The following is a 19,262-nucleotide window of genomic DNA, read 5'->3' on the forward strand; positions in this document are numbered from 1 at the left end:
CCAGGGGCCACGGACCCGCCCGTGGGGCCCTTTGCCGACGCTGAGGGAGATCCTTTCCACCGAGGCTGGACTCATCCGGGACTTCCTGGTGGAGACGGGCCGGGTCACACGAGATGACATGCTGAAGAAGAAGAAGAAGAAGAAGAAGCACCGCCCAGAGGATGCCACGGAGTCGGTGTTTTCAGAAGACGAATCTGAGTCACTTCCCGTCTCCGCCTCCAGTTCCACCCCGCCCGCTTCTCAAAATCGGGCAGCTTCTTCTTTAGTTTCAGAAGCCATGCTCGATTTAATTCATTGAGCACAATAAAAAGAATAATTGGACACTTTAAGGACATGCTTTTTTGCAACAATCAGCCTTAGAAGCGCTCAAAAGCATTATTTTCAGCGGTAGTTATTTTGCATTATTACCTCCTACAATACTTGGTGTTACTCGCAGTGCTGGGTGACGCTCAGCATTGGAGACTGCAACGCCGGGCGCCAAAACTTTGAACGGCTGGCGCCGCACGAATTTTAATTTTGGTGGACTTGGATATGGATGAAAATTCATTATTGATCAATGTGCCAAGGAAAAACCTTACGGCGTTTGATTCTGCGAGAATCACCCCCTCGATGACACACCCTAATGTGGATGGAAGGCGGTAAGGACTATCACATATATTCCGGTTTTTGCGAAATTCAAAAAACTTTTTGGATTTTTTGACTTTTATATCCCAAAAATCTATTTTTTGATTTTTGGGGGTCAAAATAAAAAAAAATCAAAAATCCGAGATAGCAGCTTTGGAGCCCTGTCAATTCTACAGCTTTTATGTCCTAAACATTTTTCTGTAATTGCAAAGCTATAGGCCTGACAGCTCTTCCCGCGAAACCCTTTTTTGGGTCGAAAACGGCAGAACATGACGTCACTATGACGTCATTTCCGGCCAACCTATCATAGCTTTTGGAAAAAATTTTGGTCACAATGTGTAAAAGTGATGTCCGGGAGGGTACTGAAAGTTTGGTGACGATCGGCGTAGCGGTTCTGGAGATATATCGAAAAGTCTGGAGGGGGGGGGGGCAAAAAATAGCCCCCCCACCAGGTCGCGGGTTAATGTTGCCTAAAATGTAGCCTAATTCTAAGCATAGCAATAAAGTTGAACTTCAAGCGCCTAGACACAAGCTATTTGATATCATCACCCTTTTTGTTATCGACCTAAGCCGAGCGACTGAGTAGTCCAAGGTGCATGCAAATGGCAAGTGTGGTGTAGACTGCAGACTAAGTAATAGCCAATGGTACTAATTATGGTGATTATTTTAGGCCAAGTGTGTATTTTTCGCCGTTTATTCGTGTTTTCTGGTCACTGACTAATAGCGTCATAAATAAACTGCTACGTGATCCATAGGTCGTTAACCCTCGCGGGCCCGGGGGGGCGTTTTTCGCCCCCCCCCCTGGCGAATATTTGCGATAGCTCCCGAACGCTTAGGGATAGGAAAGCGAAATTTTCAGTACCTTTTCTCCCATCAATTTGACATCTTCCGAAGTAAAAAATTTGGACCTAGCCCCCTTGATGACGTCACAAGGTCCATTTTTCTAGACCCCTGCACGGCAAATTTCGGCGACACAGACGCAAACTTCAAATAGCTGCTAAAAATAGAGTTTTAGAGATAAAGACAAATTACGAGCACGGTTGTGTAGCGTTTAACCTAGAGAAAAATAGAAAAATAGTTTTGGTGACCTGAGGTCAGAGGTCAGGTCAACGACCCCGAAATGTGGTTTTAGTTTTTCGCAAATAACTTCGACAAAAATGGTCCTAGAGCTACGGCAGTGGTACCATCGCATTCGGCTTGTCAAGCCGCGTCGAATGATATATATTTTGTTCGGAAAAGGTCAAGTTTTATGTTGACCTCCTGTGACCTCGAATGACCTCTGGTTGACCTTGACACATGAGAGGTCGTTTATGATGAATTTGTACCCGCTGATCACGAATCTGGGATCTATTTTCTTCTAGGCCTTCATTTAGAGCTTCCGGATGGCAAAATTGTCTTATTTATTATTACTAACTTGAATTAGTGAAATAGCCTCTAGCAGGGATACTCTTCAGTGACCTTGACCTTTGAGCAGCCTTGTATCGTAAGATGAACCACAAATAGGGAACTGATAAGCCTCAAAACATTTCAAAACATCTTGGAAGTTAGCACGCAAGATGTGCGAAAAAGTGCCAAGTTTGAGGTCAATTTTGAGCGTGACCTTGACCTTGACCTTTCACTTTGAGCACATTTTCAGAATCCTCAGATTCTCTTCTTTCGTTTGACACCTAACTTTGCCGGTTTGATGCCGCCTGCCGTCTTCTAGAAGGCTTACTTTGAGATCACTACACATGTGCCGGTTTTTGCCTTTGACCTTGACCTCTGACCTTGAAAATTGACCTGAGGTCAAAAATTTTAGATGCTTTAGAATCGTCTCGTAAGGACCTTTCGCTTGGTATCGCTTTTGTTTCCGTAGCTCCCTTATTTACGGAGTTAGACAGGGGGGCGAAAAACGCCCCCCCCCCCCGGGCTGCGGTGGTTGGGATTACCCCCCGGGCCCGGCCGGGTTAAGTTGCAAAGAATCAATTCAAAAGCTAGCGTCTATCTCAGCTTGGCATTCTCATCGGTAAAGACCTGATGATGGGTTTCGGAGAAAGTTCAACAGAAATTGCTCGCAACTCGTTTGACGAGCGACGAGTGATTCAAAAGCCGACTGTCAATTTCCATTGTGAATTATCGCTCTCTGAAATAGACGAGTAACTACGACAGCGCAACCAACTGGCCGCAAAACCGCTTCTTTTGTGCATTTTTAGTCTCAGTTTTGTGTTTCGGCACGCGGAGTTTGAGACATAATGACGTTTCCAGCCGGCGGAAGTGAATCACTCTCCGTCGCCCGAAAGCGGCAGACGAGTCTGGCAAAACCTACTCCGCAATGACCAGCAGCGTACAATGTAACCTTCGCAAAACGTACCGGACCCTTTTCACTTTTGGTTCCGCTTCCCGAAGCGTCGCGGCGGTGAAAGCGGCGGTGGCAGCTGAGGTTGGCCGGCTGGGCGGGCGGCGGCGGCGGACCTGACCCGGTCGGCTGCAGAGCGCCGCCACGCCGCGGAGACGGGGCGCCCCGAACCGGGTCGGGCAGAGCGCTCGGAGCGTGTGAGGAGAGAGGCGGAGAGGGTCGCCTGGTCGGCCCGGCTGGCCGGTCAGTATCTGCCCGGGGAGCTCAGTGGACGGTCGGCCGACCCAGCTGCTGTGAGATCGTGATTTGGACTACGGAACCGACGACAAGGTAAGAGCTGTGTGAGTTTCGCTGAGCTATACCGAGCTGGGAAAGTTCCGACAGCTGCTGCCGCCGCCATCAGCTGCTCTGGCTGACCACTGTTGTAAGCTGTCAGCGCCCTGATAGCTCCGTAGATAGTCACCTGTCTCGATGTCGGGTGCCGTGGTGGCTGTCTAGCTACATGTCTCAGTGACGGGAGCCGTGAAAACTGTGCAGGAAGTCCCAGACAACCGCAACGAGGAAACGGCGCCCGGCCGTTCGTGGCTATCGGCTGCACGCTTAACTGTTATCCAGCCATTTTTGTGGCCCTGCTGCCAACGTGAGTCGTGTCCTTGGACCAAGATTAGTGCACTTTTTGCCATTTCTGACGGTATTTTTGCACATGAACGGGGGCGTTGCCAGTGGCGCGGGAACTTCTTCCAGACTGGGGGGGCTGAACCATCATAGAGATCAACCTAGGGTACCCCCAAATCTAGTTTTCTCATCGGTTTTAGGCCACTTATTTTTCAGACCTTGGCCTTTTCAACGAAAAAAAAGAAGACAATATTTGCAAAAAAGTGAGGTATTCCGTCTCAGCTGAGTGAAGAAACTACCGTTTTGGCAACCTGGAATAAAGGTTTTAAGCTGCCAAATGAGTTGCTGAGTCAGTAAAATAGGTAGATTTTTCACTCACATGCTTTCTTCCTTTGTGACTCACAACCCCTAATTTGGGGAGGACAAGCTGCCCCAACGGTTCCTGGCCTCATGAAAAGTTGTGAGGCACCTCCCCCACGGCCCCAGAGTTGTGAGGGCAAGCTTCCCCCACTGCCCTATCCCCCGGACCCGGTTCCCGCGCCTATGTATGAATCTATGAACTAATTGTGTTGGTAGATTTCCGATTTCGATTCCTCCAGCTGGGGGGGCTCAACTACATTACGAGCCCCCCCAGCCGAAAAGTTGGAGGGGCTCAGCCCCCCCTAGCCCCCCCGGTTCCCGCGCCACTGGGCCGCGTTGCACACCTCCGACTGCGCAATTCGCTATAGTTTGGGACTTTTGGGGCAGAAGCGTTTGAGGCACCACCCAGAAAGGTGACGGCGAGTAGTCTGATGCAATGCTAGAGCGAACATACTTCGACATTCTTCAAGAAAGCAAGCGGAGATGCATTTAAAAAGACGCCGCATTAGTGCTTCGAAGACACGGCGTGCGCCTGGATGATGTAACCTCGCAGCGTTGCATTGCATCGCTATTTACTTGCAACTGTGCGGTAGGCTCCTGACCCCTGCAGCTCATATATTGTACCCGCCTGGTAGCGATGTGAGGCCCAGGCTCTGACCTTCCGTCGCTAGCTGTCACCAGCCATTAGGCACTGAGTACTGAGTAGGTATATGTCTGTGGAGCCAGACCAGACAGTATGACACGGTCTGAGGTGGTTCATAGCAACAGTTGCATGCGCGTGCTGTCTGGAAACCGGAGCCCACCCGCGGTATCATTACTGGTGACTGTCTGCGCCTTGCGATACCGCTGTCAGCGGCAGTCTACGCCTTACGACACTTCGACATGTGCGACCGAAGATACGGGCGACGTTGACAATTTGAGCCCTGCGTAACTATTGTAGACGGTATCGTGTACTGAAACGTCACAGCCAATATCTAAAAAAATGAACGGCCACTGGCATTGACCAGAAAGCGTTGCAATTGGGTGATATTTTATGTTGCACTTGGGGCGAGTTCAGTTTGCTTCTCGATTATGTAGTTGGTTGCTATGCCGTCTTATCGAGACACGAGGAGGGGCAAGCAGAAACCATTAAATCGTTTTACGCCCACAACTCTAGCTTTCTCTGCGACGTTCTCTAGTGAAACGTTTGTGACTGTCTCCCACTTGATGGATTATTTTCTGGTTGAATTTTGACGAGCGCTCGAAAGTGATTGTAAATGATACAAACGCATCGGTCGACCGCGTACCAATCACGCGGCCATTGCTTGCTGTTCCTCGCCTCTTTCTTACATTCCTCTCGGACGCCCTGCGATCTAATCCAGCGAAGAATGCCGGCGCTAGCACTGTTCCCTGCGGCACACCATCCGGACGACCACCTCGGGCCGCGGAGAGGCACCGTTAGTGGCCGCCTTGCAGCAGCGGGCCGGGGCGTGGGGACCGACCGAGCGATGTGGGTCAGCCGGTACCAGCGCGCGGGAACCGGCACCCCGACCGCGGGGCCGGCCACGGGCCGCCTCAGGTCAATAAACCGCGCGTCACCGCACCCGGTTCCCGGGATTCGGTCGGCCTCCGGCTTCCGTCGTGCTACACGTGACGGCTGACGGACAGTTAGACGGCTGGATGGCTGAGCCGATGCTGCTGGTAAATACCCAGATTATAGGCGGATAGCGGTACGAGCCAGTCATTGGTCTCCTCCGATGATTCGATGGGAAAACGGTGGAAATTTCTACCTCTCTGTGGTCTGGGGATCGATGGGATCGGGCGGAGTCCCCAGGGCTGGCACGTGTGATTCGCCGGGCTCCCCAGGTCGTGGGGTCGGGCCGGTGTCACACCTCGTCACCCCCTCACCACTGGGCTGCGAGCTGGTCAGAGGGTTTTCCGCGACCCTGAGCGGCGTACGCCATAGCCCAGAGGCCGCGCCGCGCCGCGATCGGGTAGACCGGGAGTCGCGCGAACCGGTGCCAACGGCCAGTGTGTGCCCGGACGGGGGCGGCGCCGGCGGCGGCGCGCCGCCCCTCCGAGGGTGGTGTGCCAGCCGCCGCCGCCTCTGAGCTCAGACGAGCGTCAAGAACATTGGACTGTGACGGCCATCTGCCGGTGCCTAGTCGTCCAGCAGCGGCGGCGGCGGCGACTGCTTTTTGTCGGTCCGAGCGGCCGGAAGCGACGCGCACCTGAGGACAATGACCCACGGTCGGGTCACGAAAGCCGGGTGCGTCCCAGAGTCGCCGAGCGAAGCCAGGGCGCAGGCCAGCTCGGACGCCGCCGACCCCTGCATGCTGATGTGAAGGTATAAGACAAGAGGCATTACGAGTCAAACTTTGATTGAGAGTCGGTTCTTCCCGCATAGATAGCAACCAACTGCAATGGCAGTTATGTTTCCTGCTGTGTAAATCAGTGGCTGTTTTGGGCCTGGTCTAATCAATCTACCGTTTGCAGTCTATTGTGGACAATGACGAGCTTGCAAGCTAGTTGGAATCAATTATAATGATTGAGTGTTACATGACCCAGCCAATAACAATATTTGGCCTAATGCCAAGAGCTAATAAATCGAGAGCCTTCATGATGCAAACCATTGATTAATCACATGCTCACATTAGTTAACAGTATACCTACTATGCTTCCCAATGTTGCTTGCAGGAGTTTGAATAATTAATCTTGCATTACGGGATCATAGTTATTGAAACTGATCAACAATCACGGCTTATAACCAACTGCTTAGGTATACAATTTCAGCCTACCATATGCTTGAACAGTCCTTTGGTTTCAGCTTTAGCTGAGCAATAAACCGATACACTAATACCAAATTATCGCTACCCCATGGCCGTAGCAATCTGTCACAATTGTCTAACTCTCCGCGCACAATAAGCTGACACTTCCTCTCCCCCACAGATGATGCAGCAACAGCAGATGCTGGGCTGGGCCCTGCTCAGTCTCGTGGCTTCCACTCTGGTGATGCCCGTGTACGCTCAGTCGCAGCGGGACTACTACGAGCCGCGGCTGCAGCGCAAGTTTGTCAACAAACCCAACCACATCAAGAAACAGGGATACTACGCCGGTCCGGACGTACCCGGCATCGAAAAGGTGGGTCCGTGGGGATGGCTTGGGTTGTTGGAGAGACGGGGAAGTCGGGATTCGAGGGAAGCGCTATGCTTTTCCGGCTATTGTGTTCAAAATTAAAATGGATTTTTTGGTTTGGAGGTTGTTAAAGTTTAGTGGCATGTGTGGATTGTGATTCATCAAGAGGCATTTTGGACGTCAAAGAGTCCCGAAGTTTGAGCCACCCGAACCTTGCGGAAGTGCATAGCTACCAGTTTCTAAAAAAACACGTTTTTCTTCCCCACTTGTCCTCTCAAGTCCGTTATTTGCCATTGTGACAGATATTTAACTGTATAATGTATATCACCGTGCACCAACTGCAAGCGCCATGCCATGAAGTAGCCAGTTCTCGAGAAACAAACGCTAGGTCTTCAAGCAACCAATTTACGACGTAAATAGTTGATCGCTCAATACTGCCCTCGATTTGTCAAAGAATGATCAGGGTTCAACTGCTCTTCGTTGATGAATTTCAAGGTGGCTGTCGGTTCACTGACTGCTCAAAGGGACAGTATCACCATTTTGATGAAATTTGACATTGCATAGGCCCCACCTTTCTGGTCCGGGAACTGAAGACCGATCCTCGAAGCTCCACACCGTTATCCCGCTATCGCCGCTCAAAGTACGAAAGGTGTACCACACTTTGAATCGTGCTTCACTATCTTCACTGTTTAAATGTTTGCGCCGTTTTGAATTGACCGCCAGTAATAAAACTTTTACCCTGGTCATTTCATCAAATTTTATAAAGCCAAAACGTTTTTCGCACTTATTCATCACCGTTAAATTCATTAAATAGTCGTAGGCAATTTCCGCTGTTTCCTTTGGATTCTAGCAGCTCAACAAAGGAATTCCTCCAGCTTGAATCACAATCTCCCTCCAATGTATGACGTTTATCACGTGATTGTCACGTGATATTTTCTCCCATTGTCAATTGTCACGTCCAATTGTCACTCCCTCCAATTGTCACGTTATATTTTTATAGGCAATACCTAAGGCTACCTCTCCCTAAGGACAACTCAATCAGAAGAACGACCGCGTAAGCGTAGCGTCAATAATGTATTATCTGCGCCAGTTCTGTAGTAATTTTGCATGCTTCCAAACTGGCGGCCATGCTTGTATAGTGGTGGTTCGCTCATGAAAATGAATCATGAAAATGAAATGTGGTTGCAATATTTTTCACCGAGTTCGGTCCTCAAACTATGTTTTTCTGATTCAGAAAAATGAGAAATGCTAGTAAAAAAAAAATCAGCTCCATACATGGATTTTTTTTCGATGATACTGTCCCTTCAATGCTGAGCGCTGGGTATGTACCAAGCCCCGGTCAGCCGGAGCACTGGCCGCTGGCCGCTGGCCGCTGATCTCCGATCTCTGGTCGCGGAGGCCGGTACCCAGACTAACGGCCTGTGACGGCCTGCCGAGGTCGGTGACCTCTGGACCGCCGGGTGAGACCGTCGCGTCCGGCCGCTCGGAAACGTCGCCTGCTGTGGGGAGGGTCGTGCGAGATGAGACCTCTACCACCCACCGTTTCCTAGGGGGAGATTTCCGAAAGGCGGGCGCGGAGTTCAAAGGGTCCGGATCTAACGAGCCCGGAGTCCAGGCTATAACGGATCCCGAGCCTGACGCCCAAGCCAAGGGAGGCGGATAGGTACACCAGGTGGAGGGTATTTGTGACACGAGACAGGGGATTAGTGGTTATTGTGAACGGTGATGCAACGAACAAACCGTTTCAGGTGTGACTTCTGTCGCTAAGCCGGCAAGCTGGCTTAAAGCCTGGGAAAGACCAGTTTGGCGTGCCATGGGACACGTGTAAAAATGGGACGATATGAGGCGAAATTTCATGATGGCTTGTTTACAAGTGTAGGTTCGCATACGGTACGTCACAGATAGGGCCAGTTTTGGGTTTCAAAAACAAATATGTGTTGTTGACCATGAAAGGAGTCGTGAGAAATCTGATACGGTTCAAGATCGTTTATATTACGAAGACGGTACCGTTTTCACTACACTTAATTTGACCCGCAGCTCTTGCTTGAATGCACACGGGCTGAGTCACTTGCACGACGCTTGAACAAAACAGTGAAATAAATGCACCTTTGAAGAGACAAAATGTTCCAACTCATAGTGGGGACAGTACCTACGCGAGTCGCGACCCATAAACTGATGAGATCCTGTGTGAATTCAGGCTAACTGGCGAATTCCGGCACTGAGCACAAGTTTGTTAGCATGTTGTGTGTGCATTTAGCTGTTACCCTGTTGTATGGCTATTTAGCTTGGAGCATGAGATCACGAATTTCGTGACGGATGATTGCTGCGTGAAAGCAGTTGTCTTTTTGCTAAGGGAGATCACTTTTATGAGACCGGAATGGCTTTTTGTTCGCTCACTAGGTTAGAAGAGGTGGTTGACCCTCTCCGGTGCCTCCCGGTTGCGCAGTTGGATCTATTCTTATCTCAGCACCCGTCACATGCTGGTAGGGTCTGGATCATTAAATGCAGGTCACGTTTCATTTCAATAGAGGATGCAGAATCAGATGGTGCAGACATCGAAAACATAATGGTTGGATGAATATAGATATTGGCAATAATGCTTCTTCAATTTCTTCTTTGATTAGCCTAGCCAAGGCTCAGAAGTCTTGGTTTAGGAATTCAGAACCACCTAGCTTTCTTTACGATGAGCTCATCGTAAATCCAGCGTTAGCTGATAATAAAAAGCCTACCATCTTTTCAACCCAGTACAATAACAAAACCTGAACATTGCTGCTAAAATTGTTGGCTCTCTGCAAGCAATGGACATAATCGTCCCGATTGATTCCTTGGCAACAGCTGCAGCTACACTGGCGTACGGCGTCAGACACCTATATGTAGCTCGTGACCCGTCTGGGCAGGACCGATCACATCAATCACTGGCAGCACGGTGCCGTGTCAGGACTGCCGTCGATACAGATTGGCTGCATTTCACAGCGGCGAAAACATGCATTCTTTCCGCGGCAGCGCGTCTCAGACTTGTTGCTGGCGATCGATTAAAAATCAGTGTCCAAAAGTCGTCAGCCACGGTCGCCGATGCCGTCAGGGGATTGAACATCTAGTCTGGTCGTCATACCAGAGTGCGGTGCTAGCGGCCGTGCTGTCCGGGCTGTGACGTCATGTCTGGCCGCGCTCGCGGGGACTCTGGGGAGGGGGCTGCTACAGATTGTGAGGTCGGATGCGCTCCACGCATGCCTGCTGAACGGGTGACGGCTCGTCGATCCAGTCACTGATGTCAGTGACGTGGATGACGCCCGCGTCAGGCGACCCATTTCCGGGACTAGCGCGTCACGCGCCATGTGGTGTCACGGACGCAGTGAAGCGTAGCGGGGATGGGTGGTGAATTGGACTCTGGTTACTGCGGATTTCGTCTGACGCTATGCTATGAACTTTTCCTTTTAATTAAATAACACTGTGAACGGAAAATAGACGAACTACTTCCTGATCCGACATGATTCCAGATCTTACATTGAATGAGTTTAACCTCTTATGAATTGGCCTGCCCTGACATAACATATGAAATATATCATTATTTGCCCAGTCTGACGTCTGACTGTTCGCTCGGTTTCAGGTTGACCTCGGTTACGAGTACGGCCCCGGCCCCGGACCGATCGGCCCGCCACAGGAGAGCGGCGGCGGCTGGGGCAAGACCATCAACATGATGCTGCAGTTCGTCATGGGGGTCGCCAAGGCCTTCAGCAGCGGCACGCAGATCGAGAAGGTCGACAACGGGGTAAGTCAGCCAGGCTCGCCTGGATACCGGGTGGTATGTGAATTGACTGAGGAGGCATGATATGATTGATTGGTTTGTCATCAGTTCGCTAATGAACTTATTTCCCCGACTACATATAGGCTTTTATGACGTACGTCCGTTGACCCTAAAGTTACATTTTGTCGGGATAAAATGCAAAAGCAGCCAATAACAAAAAAGGCGGAGAAAATGAAAACCTGGTGCCGTATTACTCAATGCATAGCCGATTGAAAATCGATCAATATCGGCTCCTTTCCATGCCGTGGCGATGAATGGCCGGCAGTTTTCCCACCATCAGCTGTGTCAATGTCTGCATCCTCGCCAGAATTATGATGCCGCCCGGGAATTTTACACCCCGTTATCGGCTTGTCTGTCTGGCTGTCTGTCTGTGCCTGATCGGCGGCACTTCCACGCCACGACAGGGCAGCAATCCGCGTCATTCAATGAGCTGTGCCCTTACTAGGAACCCGGCTGACGGAATCGGGGGCGCTACAGCCACTCGGTAACCGCTATCGCCGATGTGTCGACGACGGCGCGCTGATTTAGGTGGGAAGCGGCCGGCGGGGATCTTCGCCAGATTCCGTGACACGATTGTCGCCGTTTTTCTGTGGGAACTGTTGTCAGGCACATGGTCGCAAAAATCGGCGTTGCACGCCATTTTATGGCCGAGGAACCAGGTCATACTGGGGTTCTCAGTCGATGGCTGGACGATAAAACAGACATCTGGTTTCGGCCATCGCAGTATGCGGAATCAGTGGAACGATCTCCAACTGGAGCTTAGTTGGGTCTAATGCTGGGTCAGCCTCAAAAGGCCCGAGGCTGGCGGTGGTCGGCCGAGCCGCCTGGGTATCTGTGTTTGGCGGTCACCGTTAGCTTCTGCCGACACTGACGGTGGTGACTGCTCTGTTCTCAGGAGGCGGGCAGCTTCTCCTGGGCGAAGGTGATCAGCATCGGCATGCAGGTGATCCTGAACATGCTGGGCAGCGGCGCCGACCCGCAGCTGGAGAAGAACGACAACCCGACCCGCAACGCCGTCCAGGTACGCTAACCTCACCCCCCTCGGCCTCCTCACTCTCTACCCGCGCCTTTCCGTGCTGAGTGCTGACCTGACTTCTGCAGTTGATAAGGTCTGCAAAAGGTGACGATTTCTAGAACGTTTTTTTATTTTACTTGAAAAAAATATAACACTGCCCTCTTGCATCTTCTGAAACATGAGACCACTTACTGAATTTTGCATTCCATGCCTAACAATTTGCTACTGGGCATTCTCAAAAGAACGACAGTTATAAATTTCCGAATACCAAATAACATTCTGGGGCCTACGTTAGGTACTTCCTTTTATTTGACGCTATACAGGAAGACAGGAGTCCGGTAACGGAGAAAACAAAACATGACGGTCATATCTATGCAGCCTCGCGTGCCCAGTAAAGGCTTCCTCAAATTCGATTCCTGTGGGTTTTATTGCTCAAGAAATGGGTATCTTGTTTTCCTGAATACGGACTTGGTTATGATTGCTGCAGCTCATAGAGAGCATGCAGGTATCAGCCAGTTAACAAGAACTGTGCTATTCTCGTATCACGAGAGGCCTTCATGAAAGCATGATATCCCAATCATATACAATTACATTTATATCTCAGCATGAAAATCGTTAAGCCCATCATATGAAGTCGGGCGCGGGGATGGTCAGGAAGGCAATGACAGTTTGGTCCATTGTGTTTTTAGAATGTCTTCTATCCATACTCTCAAAAGCTTTGTCATGTAGTGGGACTGTTAGATTATGTATTTGTTTCTCACTTTTTCTATGCTAATCGTCTTTGAGCGGGAGTTCACTTCATACATCTAAGATTCAATAATGAGCTTCACACATTGCGACCGCTACATACCTTCCTTAAACGGCTCCCAATTAGGCATGGGGAAACCGTTGAGCTTTACTTTTCGAGAAAGGCGGTCTTTCCGTTACGTAACGGTGCTGAACGTTATTTCTACCTGGCGGTGCCGGCAGGTGACAGCTCAGTCCACCATTCAGTGGCTCTCTGTCGCACCTTGGGCTCGGCAGACAGTCTGGCATTGTGGTGGGGATTTAAATTGTTTGGTGGTAACACTTGTCTGTTTGCTAACCGAAGAAGGAAGGATAGCTAGTACGATTGTGTGTCGCGTGTTATGTGCAGTGTCGAGCGCCAGTGCTCCCATGCCGCGCTAGCTGTGCTCGTAAGTGGTGCTCCGTTCCCGCGAGGTCGTGATTCCGTAGCTGTGTTCCTAACTGTGCTCCGTTTCGTGTGCTCGGCAGGGTGTTCTGGCGACGGTGCTCGGCCTGGCGATGGGTCAGGATGACCCCGAGTCGGTCCAGGTCATGGCAAAGCAGGCGACTCAGGTACGTGTATACTGTATAAATAAGCAGGCTGAAAATGTATGCAAAAACTGTAATTTCCATCATGTTTTTAGTGATGAAATGCGTATGCACAACTCTCTTGTTTCTCCGATAGCATTCATGTCGCTTTTGTTTTAGTCAATTGGAGTCAAACAATGATGGCAGCAACGGCGGTAGCATGTTCGAATAAAGTATAACTTGCGTCTAAAAAGTTCGACTTTAGACAACTTCCTTTGTAGGACAAATTTATTTACACAAAATATCGTAATCCTATAATGAATAAACTGTTTGTAGTGATGCATTGACAAATGATTATCCTTTTTCCAGCTGATCAGCGTGGTCATGGACCTGACGGAGGTGTTGAAGACCTCCTTCAGCGAGCGCTCGCTGCACGCGCGGTCTCTGGGAGAGACCGACTACACTGCGGACGCTGGCATCACCGCCATCACCATGCTGGAGGTGAGCGTCCCCTCCTGAAGTCAGGTACCGCCAATGTCAGTGGGCTTCTCTTTGGTCCCCGGATATGTGGGATGGAAGCTCGTGGTGTGTTGAGTAGCGACTTTGTGCTCTACTCTAAAAAAAAAATAAAATGAAGGCGAAGGTGGCTACTTTTACCGTAATATCCATGATTTAGCCGCATCGTCAGGCGCATTTTTTCCAATATTCTAGGGAAAACAAAGAAATTGTGTTAGTATCTCCGCGCTTTGTTACTAACGTACGCTTGTTTCCACCGTGGTGACGCACCAAACTCGCTCTTTTGTCCTAGAAGTTGCCGTCCATGACGCGGAAACGTCTGTAGTACCCTATTTTTCCGCATGGTCAGGATAGATTTACAGTTTTCCTCGAGCTGGCAGTAACGGTGTGTAATTGTGCTGACAGTCTGCGGCAGAGTTTTATCGCTGAGCCGAGCAGCATGCGTCGCGTCCCTACGTGAGCTCTTGAACAGGTGTCTAGCCGCCTGGCCGCTGACTGACCTGACTCATGGTCTGAATGACCCGTAACTGAACCCCGCGTCCAAATTCTATGGGGATGGGACGTTGCAAAGGTCATGCTGTTGCAACATTACCGATCCACCTACAAAATTGACCCGGTGTGATTCTGTTATTGATTCACTTCCTTGTCTCCTACAGCCACACAAGTTTGCCTTCATGGCTGGAAATGCAACTAACTAATTACTTCGGATAACCGGACAACCCTATTTCTAACCCTCCTCTTGGCCTCCGTCAACCCTTTACTGACCCTGATTGCTCCTGTCTTCCCCTGCAGGGTGTGGCGCGGCAGGCCCTGGTCGGTGATGACATCTGCGGTCTCAAGTCGATGTGCATGGCCAGCAAAGAGTGCCTGGCCAAGACCGAGGACGGCGGCATGTTCTGCAAGATCGGATCGTAAGTACAGGGTGCAGAGTTTGTCGATGACAGCAGGATGGACTTGCCACTTGCTGCCGCCAATGGACCGTCTATCCGATAGACTGATTAACCGTTTCTACAATATAACTACTTTATGTTGGACGTCACTCCTTTAGAATTAGATGCTTAGCCCATGAATGCATACATTTTTGGATGTTTCGAAAAACAATATTTTCATTTTTTACTTTGGCCAGAGTTATACCTATAGTTTCCTGTAGCGCAGTTCGCTTCAGCTGTGTTACAACGGAGATTTAGCGGTGGTAATTCACCTCATGACACCACAGACTTCCCGCAGCCGTGACGATTTCACTCACGACCTCACTCATGATTAAAAGGAAACTGGTCTCTCCACTGCAGAGCAGTACCGACTCATAACACTCCGTAATTACATGTCAAACATTGCATCACCACCGACTGAGCGCATGACCCACGACCTCTGCAACATTCTCTGCATGCCGCTCTCGAAAGTGCACGATCTAATTACACCACATGTGCGGTGCGTGGGCTCGTTGACGGGTCGTTCCAAAACTCTCTCTCCCTCTCCCTCTCTCTCTCTCTCTCTCTCTCTCTCTCTCTCTCTCTCTCTTTCTCTCTTTCTCTCTTTCTCTCTTTCTCTCTTTCTCTCTTTCTCTCTTTCTCTCTTTCTCTCTTTCTATCTCTCTCTCTCTTTCCCTCTCTATTTCCCGCGCTCTCTCCTCTCTCCTTCATGGATCACGGGGTCTGGCTGTCCTGTCAGTTCATTTGGCTCGTTTGGCGTCCATCAGTGCCCATTCGCCCGATTGTGGACTCGGGTAAGGTTCGCTGATCGTAGAACAACTTCATCTGATAAGAGAGCAGACTTGGCACTCCTCATACGGGCCGGCATCCCGAAAAACAGATAACGAGCCCGTAGTCAATCGGAAAGCTATAGATATCCATTTCCAATTCGTTTCATTGAGACTGCAGTGGAACGAGAGGTCTTTTTTTCGGTAAATAGCTATGGGTACAAAACTGGAAGCGTTGTCGGCACAGCGATAGGACCTCTCTTTAAAATTGGTCATCTACGCCTCGACATTGCAAAATTATTATAGATACACTTTTTGTTTCCTTTTATCTAGTATTTTCTAGCCTAGCTGGACCTTTTCTCGGTGTGAGACTCGAGCAGCGGTGCTGTGGATCCGTTGGAGCGTGGCATAGGACCAGCTGGTGGGGCTTTCACCGTGTCACACCGCGAGAGCCCGTGAGAGGATGACATACTGGCCGCATCGAGCCCCCGTCTGTGGCGAAACGACCCGGGCGGAGTGCGGGCGGACCATTTTACCTCCTCGGCAGCCGACCAAAACATTAGCTCCCGTTACAGCGCTCACAACGGGGGAAACGGAGAAAGTATACAGAGAGCGGGACAATATATAGTTGTTCCTTACGGTCTGACTGTTTCACTGTTCGCTTATGTGTTTTGCATGTCTATACTAGTGCATGACACAAGTGTCGAGGAGTCATACAAGCAAAAATGTCTCAAAGCAAGGTGTTTCAAGGGTAGTGATGATTTTCTCCGCTGTTTTGCACGCTTGCTTCAATCTTTTATGGAGATTTAGCGGGTGGGTCAAAAAGCTTCCGTAAATTTTTAGTCTTTGGTTTGCGTGTGAGGCAAGCCTAAAATCACCGGCTTTCCCCGGGCTTGACCGAAGTGAGCCGTTATCATGCAGGTAACGCAGGCGCAGCACAGACCATTGATCACGGTAGAAAACATGACCTTTTGGAACCTGCGAAGAGATACAAAACTGTAAACGGCTTAGTCAACAGTTACCTTGATCTAATAGTTCCTAATTTATCACCACAAACGTCTCACTGTTTTCGAACCACATGAAACGTTCTGCTTGCAATCAGTTTCTACAAAACACATGTAACAACAGTCACCATAAAACAAATCCTCGCATCGCATCATTCGCCCCGGGTTATGAGCGGAGACTGAGAAATTCACACGGTGATTCTCGAACCGTTTCGCTGGCTCGGCAGTGGAACAACTCGCTCCTGGGAGGCAGCAGCACTGTCCCAGTCACCCACTTTCTCACCGGTTTATAGACGAGCCTGACTGACAACTTCACGTCAGTCAACAACCGGGTCACCCGTCACCCTTTTGTGACGTGTTTACCTACTAAACAACGGCGTCATTATTCGCTAGTTCGTCCGCTCGCGGAGCTTTGACTGACCTCCGGTGACCTTTGTCAGGTACGCGGCGGCCTACATGATGCCGACCGGTCTCGACATGGACACCATCGGAGAGGCTGCCAGGATGGGCCGCAACGGACAGAACTGCGACCTCCTGTACCAGTGCAACCTCATCTAAGCTGCTGCGCCGCCAGCGACATCTGTAGGAGAGAAAACAAACTACCTGCGCGACATCTGCACCAATGCTACCGACAGTGCGGCTACGCCTCAGCAGAAACGCGTTTCTTCATCTGTGGTACAAGTCGCCAAGGGCGAACACCCAGCTCAGCAGCTCAAATGCTTCGTTCGAGAGCCCCACATCAGAGTAATACTGTAATGAGATATGAGAATGGGGCACGAAACATTGCGTAGAGCCGTTCATTTCGGTTCTCAAGAGTATCTAGAGTTCTTGAATATTTAGAGAAATGGTGTGGTTTGGGTACGGTGCAATATGGCTAATGTGTCCTTCACCCTGCCATTACCTTTTCGCCTTTTCGGTGTCTAGTTTCTGTTGGAACGGATTTTTATTTGTTTCCTCAGACGCTACTCTCAAATTGAAATGGATATTGGCTACCTATATGATGGCTACGGAGCTTTAACTGCATTTACCTTGGCATAGGCATGTAGCTTTTCATCTTGCCTATTTCATTTGTATCATACCTGTCTGCTGGTTGCTACCAAGTTGAATTTCTGCCTACCAATATTTCCATTTATTTATCTCAATTTCACTTCCCGTCGTAAAGGCACGCCCCTATTTTGCTACATTCCTAAAGACAAGCTCATATTTAATCTTTTAAAACTCATTTGGTAGATAGTCCCTTGTCTCCCACGAAATGACCTATCCTACTATCGACGCAGAAGCAGTGCCTTCCGTGAGTCTCGACTGTTGATGGACCTCGAGCTCCACCTATTTCGTTGTTGTCGTCGTTTTGAATAGGTGGCGCCCGACGTCCAAGTGCCGGCCGTGTCACAGATACGGATCTGTGGGTCGGTGACCGGTGCCTTGTAGTTGTGGCGCTGCTGTTTGCTATTGTCGGGCTCCGTCTCGCCTCTAGGTGATGTACAGTTACCACTCAGGAGTTGTGGGCGCGCCGCCAACCCTGCTACGTGCCGGGCCGTCGCCGCACTAAAGCTTCTGCTCGTACCCGAGAGATGTTGCGCATGACGGACCCAGGCCGAGCCGGGCTACACTCGCTGATCGCCGGCTTTTGTTTGTCCGTTGCTTATTATTTATGATGTGCTTGTGTGTATGCAAGTTTGTGTGTATGTGAACGTGTATTGTTATTTTTTGTCGTTGATAGAAGGCTGTACATATTCATTGACCTGTGTTTCGGCATCAGCACCTTGACCATGCGTAGGACTACCGCAGCCGAACAGACTGAAACATTCAGTGGTTTTCTAATACCGACCAGCACAGGTAATAATTGTGATGTTGGCACAATGTGGGCACTTTACTTAATATAATAGTACAATAATTAATGCTTTTTTACTTGCTGCACTTTTGTCCTGTTATAGGTATGGGAGCAATAGGTAGATGACTTGATCTTCGAGCGGAGGTTTCGCAACAGCAACAGCTAAACAGTAGACGGGACAAACAGTAACAGATCTAAGTACTTGCGAAGAGTGAGTGCCAGTGGCGGATCCAAGGAGGCATTTGGGGGCACTTGACCCTTCCGCAGCGTGGCAGCGTCCTAGCTGTTCCACATTTGGGGGTAAATAGGTAGATGGCAGATGCGAAGTGTATGCACCTATTCCTGCCTATAGGTACCGCCAAGTGCCGTGGTGAAGTCAGGTGACGTCTCGACCATCGTCCCCAAACGGTAACATCGACGTTCAGCATGCCATGCTCCTGACTTCCCGCACCGAATAATGAGACGACGCTGTTACTATTTCATTGATTAGGTCCTAATGGCCATAACGGGACCGATGTAAGCCACGCACTAAACATGTTGAAGATTTCCAGTTTTAATTTGTATGTCATTACGCCTCCTTCATTTCGCTGCACCACTCATCATTCCATTACACGCCATCCATCTCGAGAGTCCTCAGTCCCGTGCCTAATAACCTCCTCTGTTCGTGTCCTCTCGCCACGGCGGCAGCCCGGTGCAGTCAGCGGCGCGTGCGTAATGGGCCCACCCCAGAGAGCCTGTACAATGACCGATGTCCCCCAGCGATGTCGGCCATGTTCACCCGCCGGGCCGATGTGTCGTCACGTGACACTCGCGCGGTAGCAGCCGGGAAGTTACAGCTCCCGAAGTGGCGGCTCGCAAGAAATCAGCGGGAGTTTGCATATAGAGCGGCAGCATCGTGGAATGCGAAGGACACCGCCATAGGCACCTGATTTTAGAATGTCAACCCGCTGATGTCAACTTCTTACATGCGGATGATGCGTTCGCGAGTGTTTTAATGTAATCGTCGATGTGTTTTAACGTAGCTTTTGCCATTGTATCAGCATCATATATTTTT

At 50.0% G+C, this 19,262-nt stretch overlaps 1 protein-coding gene across 2 annotated transcripts; it reads left to right on the forward strand.

The window, feature by feature from the left end:
- The first annotated feature begins 3,077 nt into the window (after positions 1-3,077).
- Positions 3,078-18,275, forward strand: LOC122364959. Of its 2 annotated transcripts, none has more exons than XM_043335784.1 (8): positions 3,078-3,289; positions 6,863-7,054; positions 10,656-10,817; positions 11,749-11,874; positions 13,123-13,206; positions 13,531-13,662; positions 14,470-14,588; positions 16,818-18,275. In XM_043335784.1, exons 2-8 carry the CDS (start codon positions 6,863-6,865, stop codon positions 16,933-16,935), a joined length of 933 nt encoding a protein of 310 aa, XP_043191719.1. In that variant the 5' UTR covers positions 3,078-3,289; the 3' UTR covers positions 16,936-18,275. The 2 variants fall into 2 exon arrangements, with proteins under 2 accessions (XP_043191719.1, XP_043191720.1); XM_043335785.1 differs by lacking the exon at positions 3,078-3,289 and adding an exon at positions 5,727-6,260.
- The last annotated feature ends 987 nt before the right edge of the window (positions 18,276-19,262 follow it).

The sequence above is a fragment of the Amphibalanus amphitrite genome, unplaced genomic scaffold, assembly GCF_019059575.1.
Source record: "Amphibalanus amphitrite isolate SeventyFive unplaced genomic scaffold, NRLGWU_Aamphi_draft 000709F_arrow, whole genome shotgun sequence".
Lineage (NCBI taxonomy): Eukaryota > Metazoa > Arthropoda > Thecostraca > Balanomorpha > Balanidae > Amphibalanus > Amphibalanus amphitrite.

Coding starts and splice junctions, on each gene's coding strand:
- LOC122364959 (XM_043335784.1), top strand. CDS start 6,863: ATGATGCAGCAACAGCAGATGCTGGGCTGGGCCCTGCTCAGTCTCGTG. Junction 7,055..10,655: donor ACGTACCCGGCATCGAAAAG/GTGGGTCCGTGG, acceptor GCTCGGTTTCAG/GTTGACCTCGGTTACGAGTA. Junction 13,207..13,530: donor TGGCAAAGCAGGCGACTCAG/GTACGTGTATAC, acceptor TCCTTTTTCCAG/CTGATCAGCGTGGTCATGGA.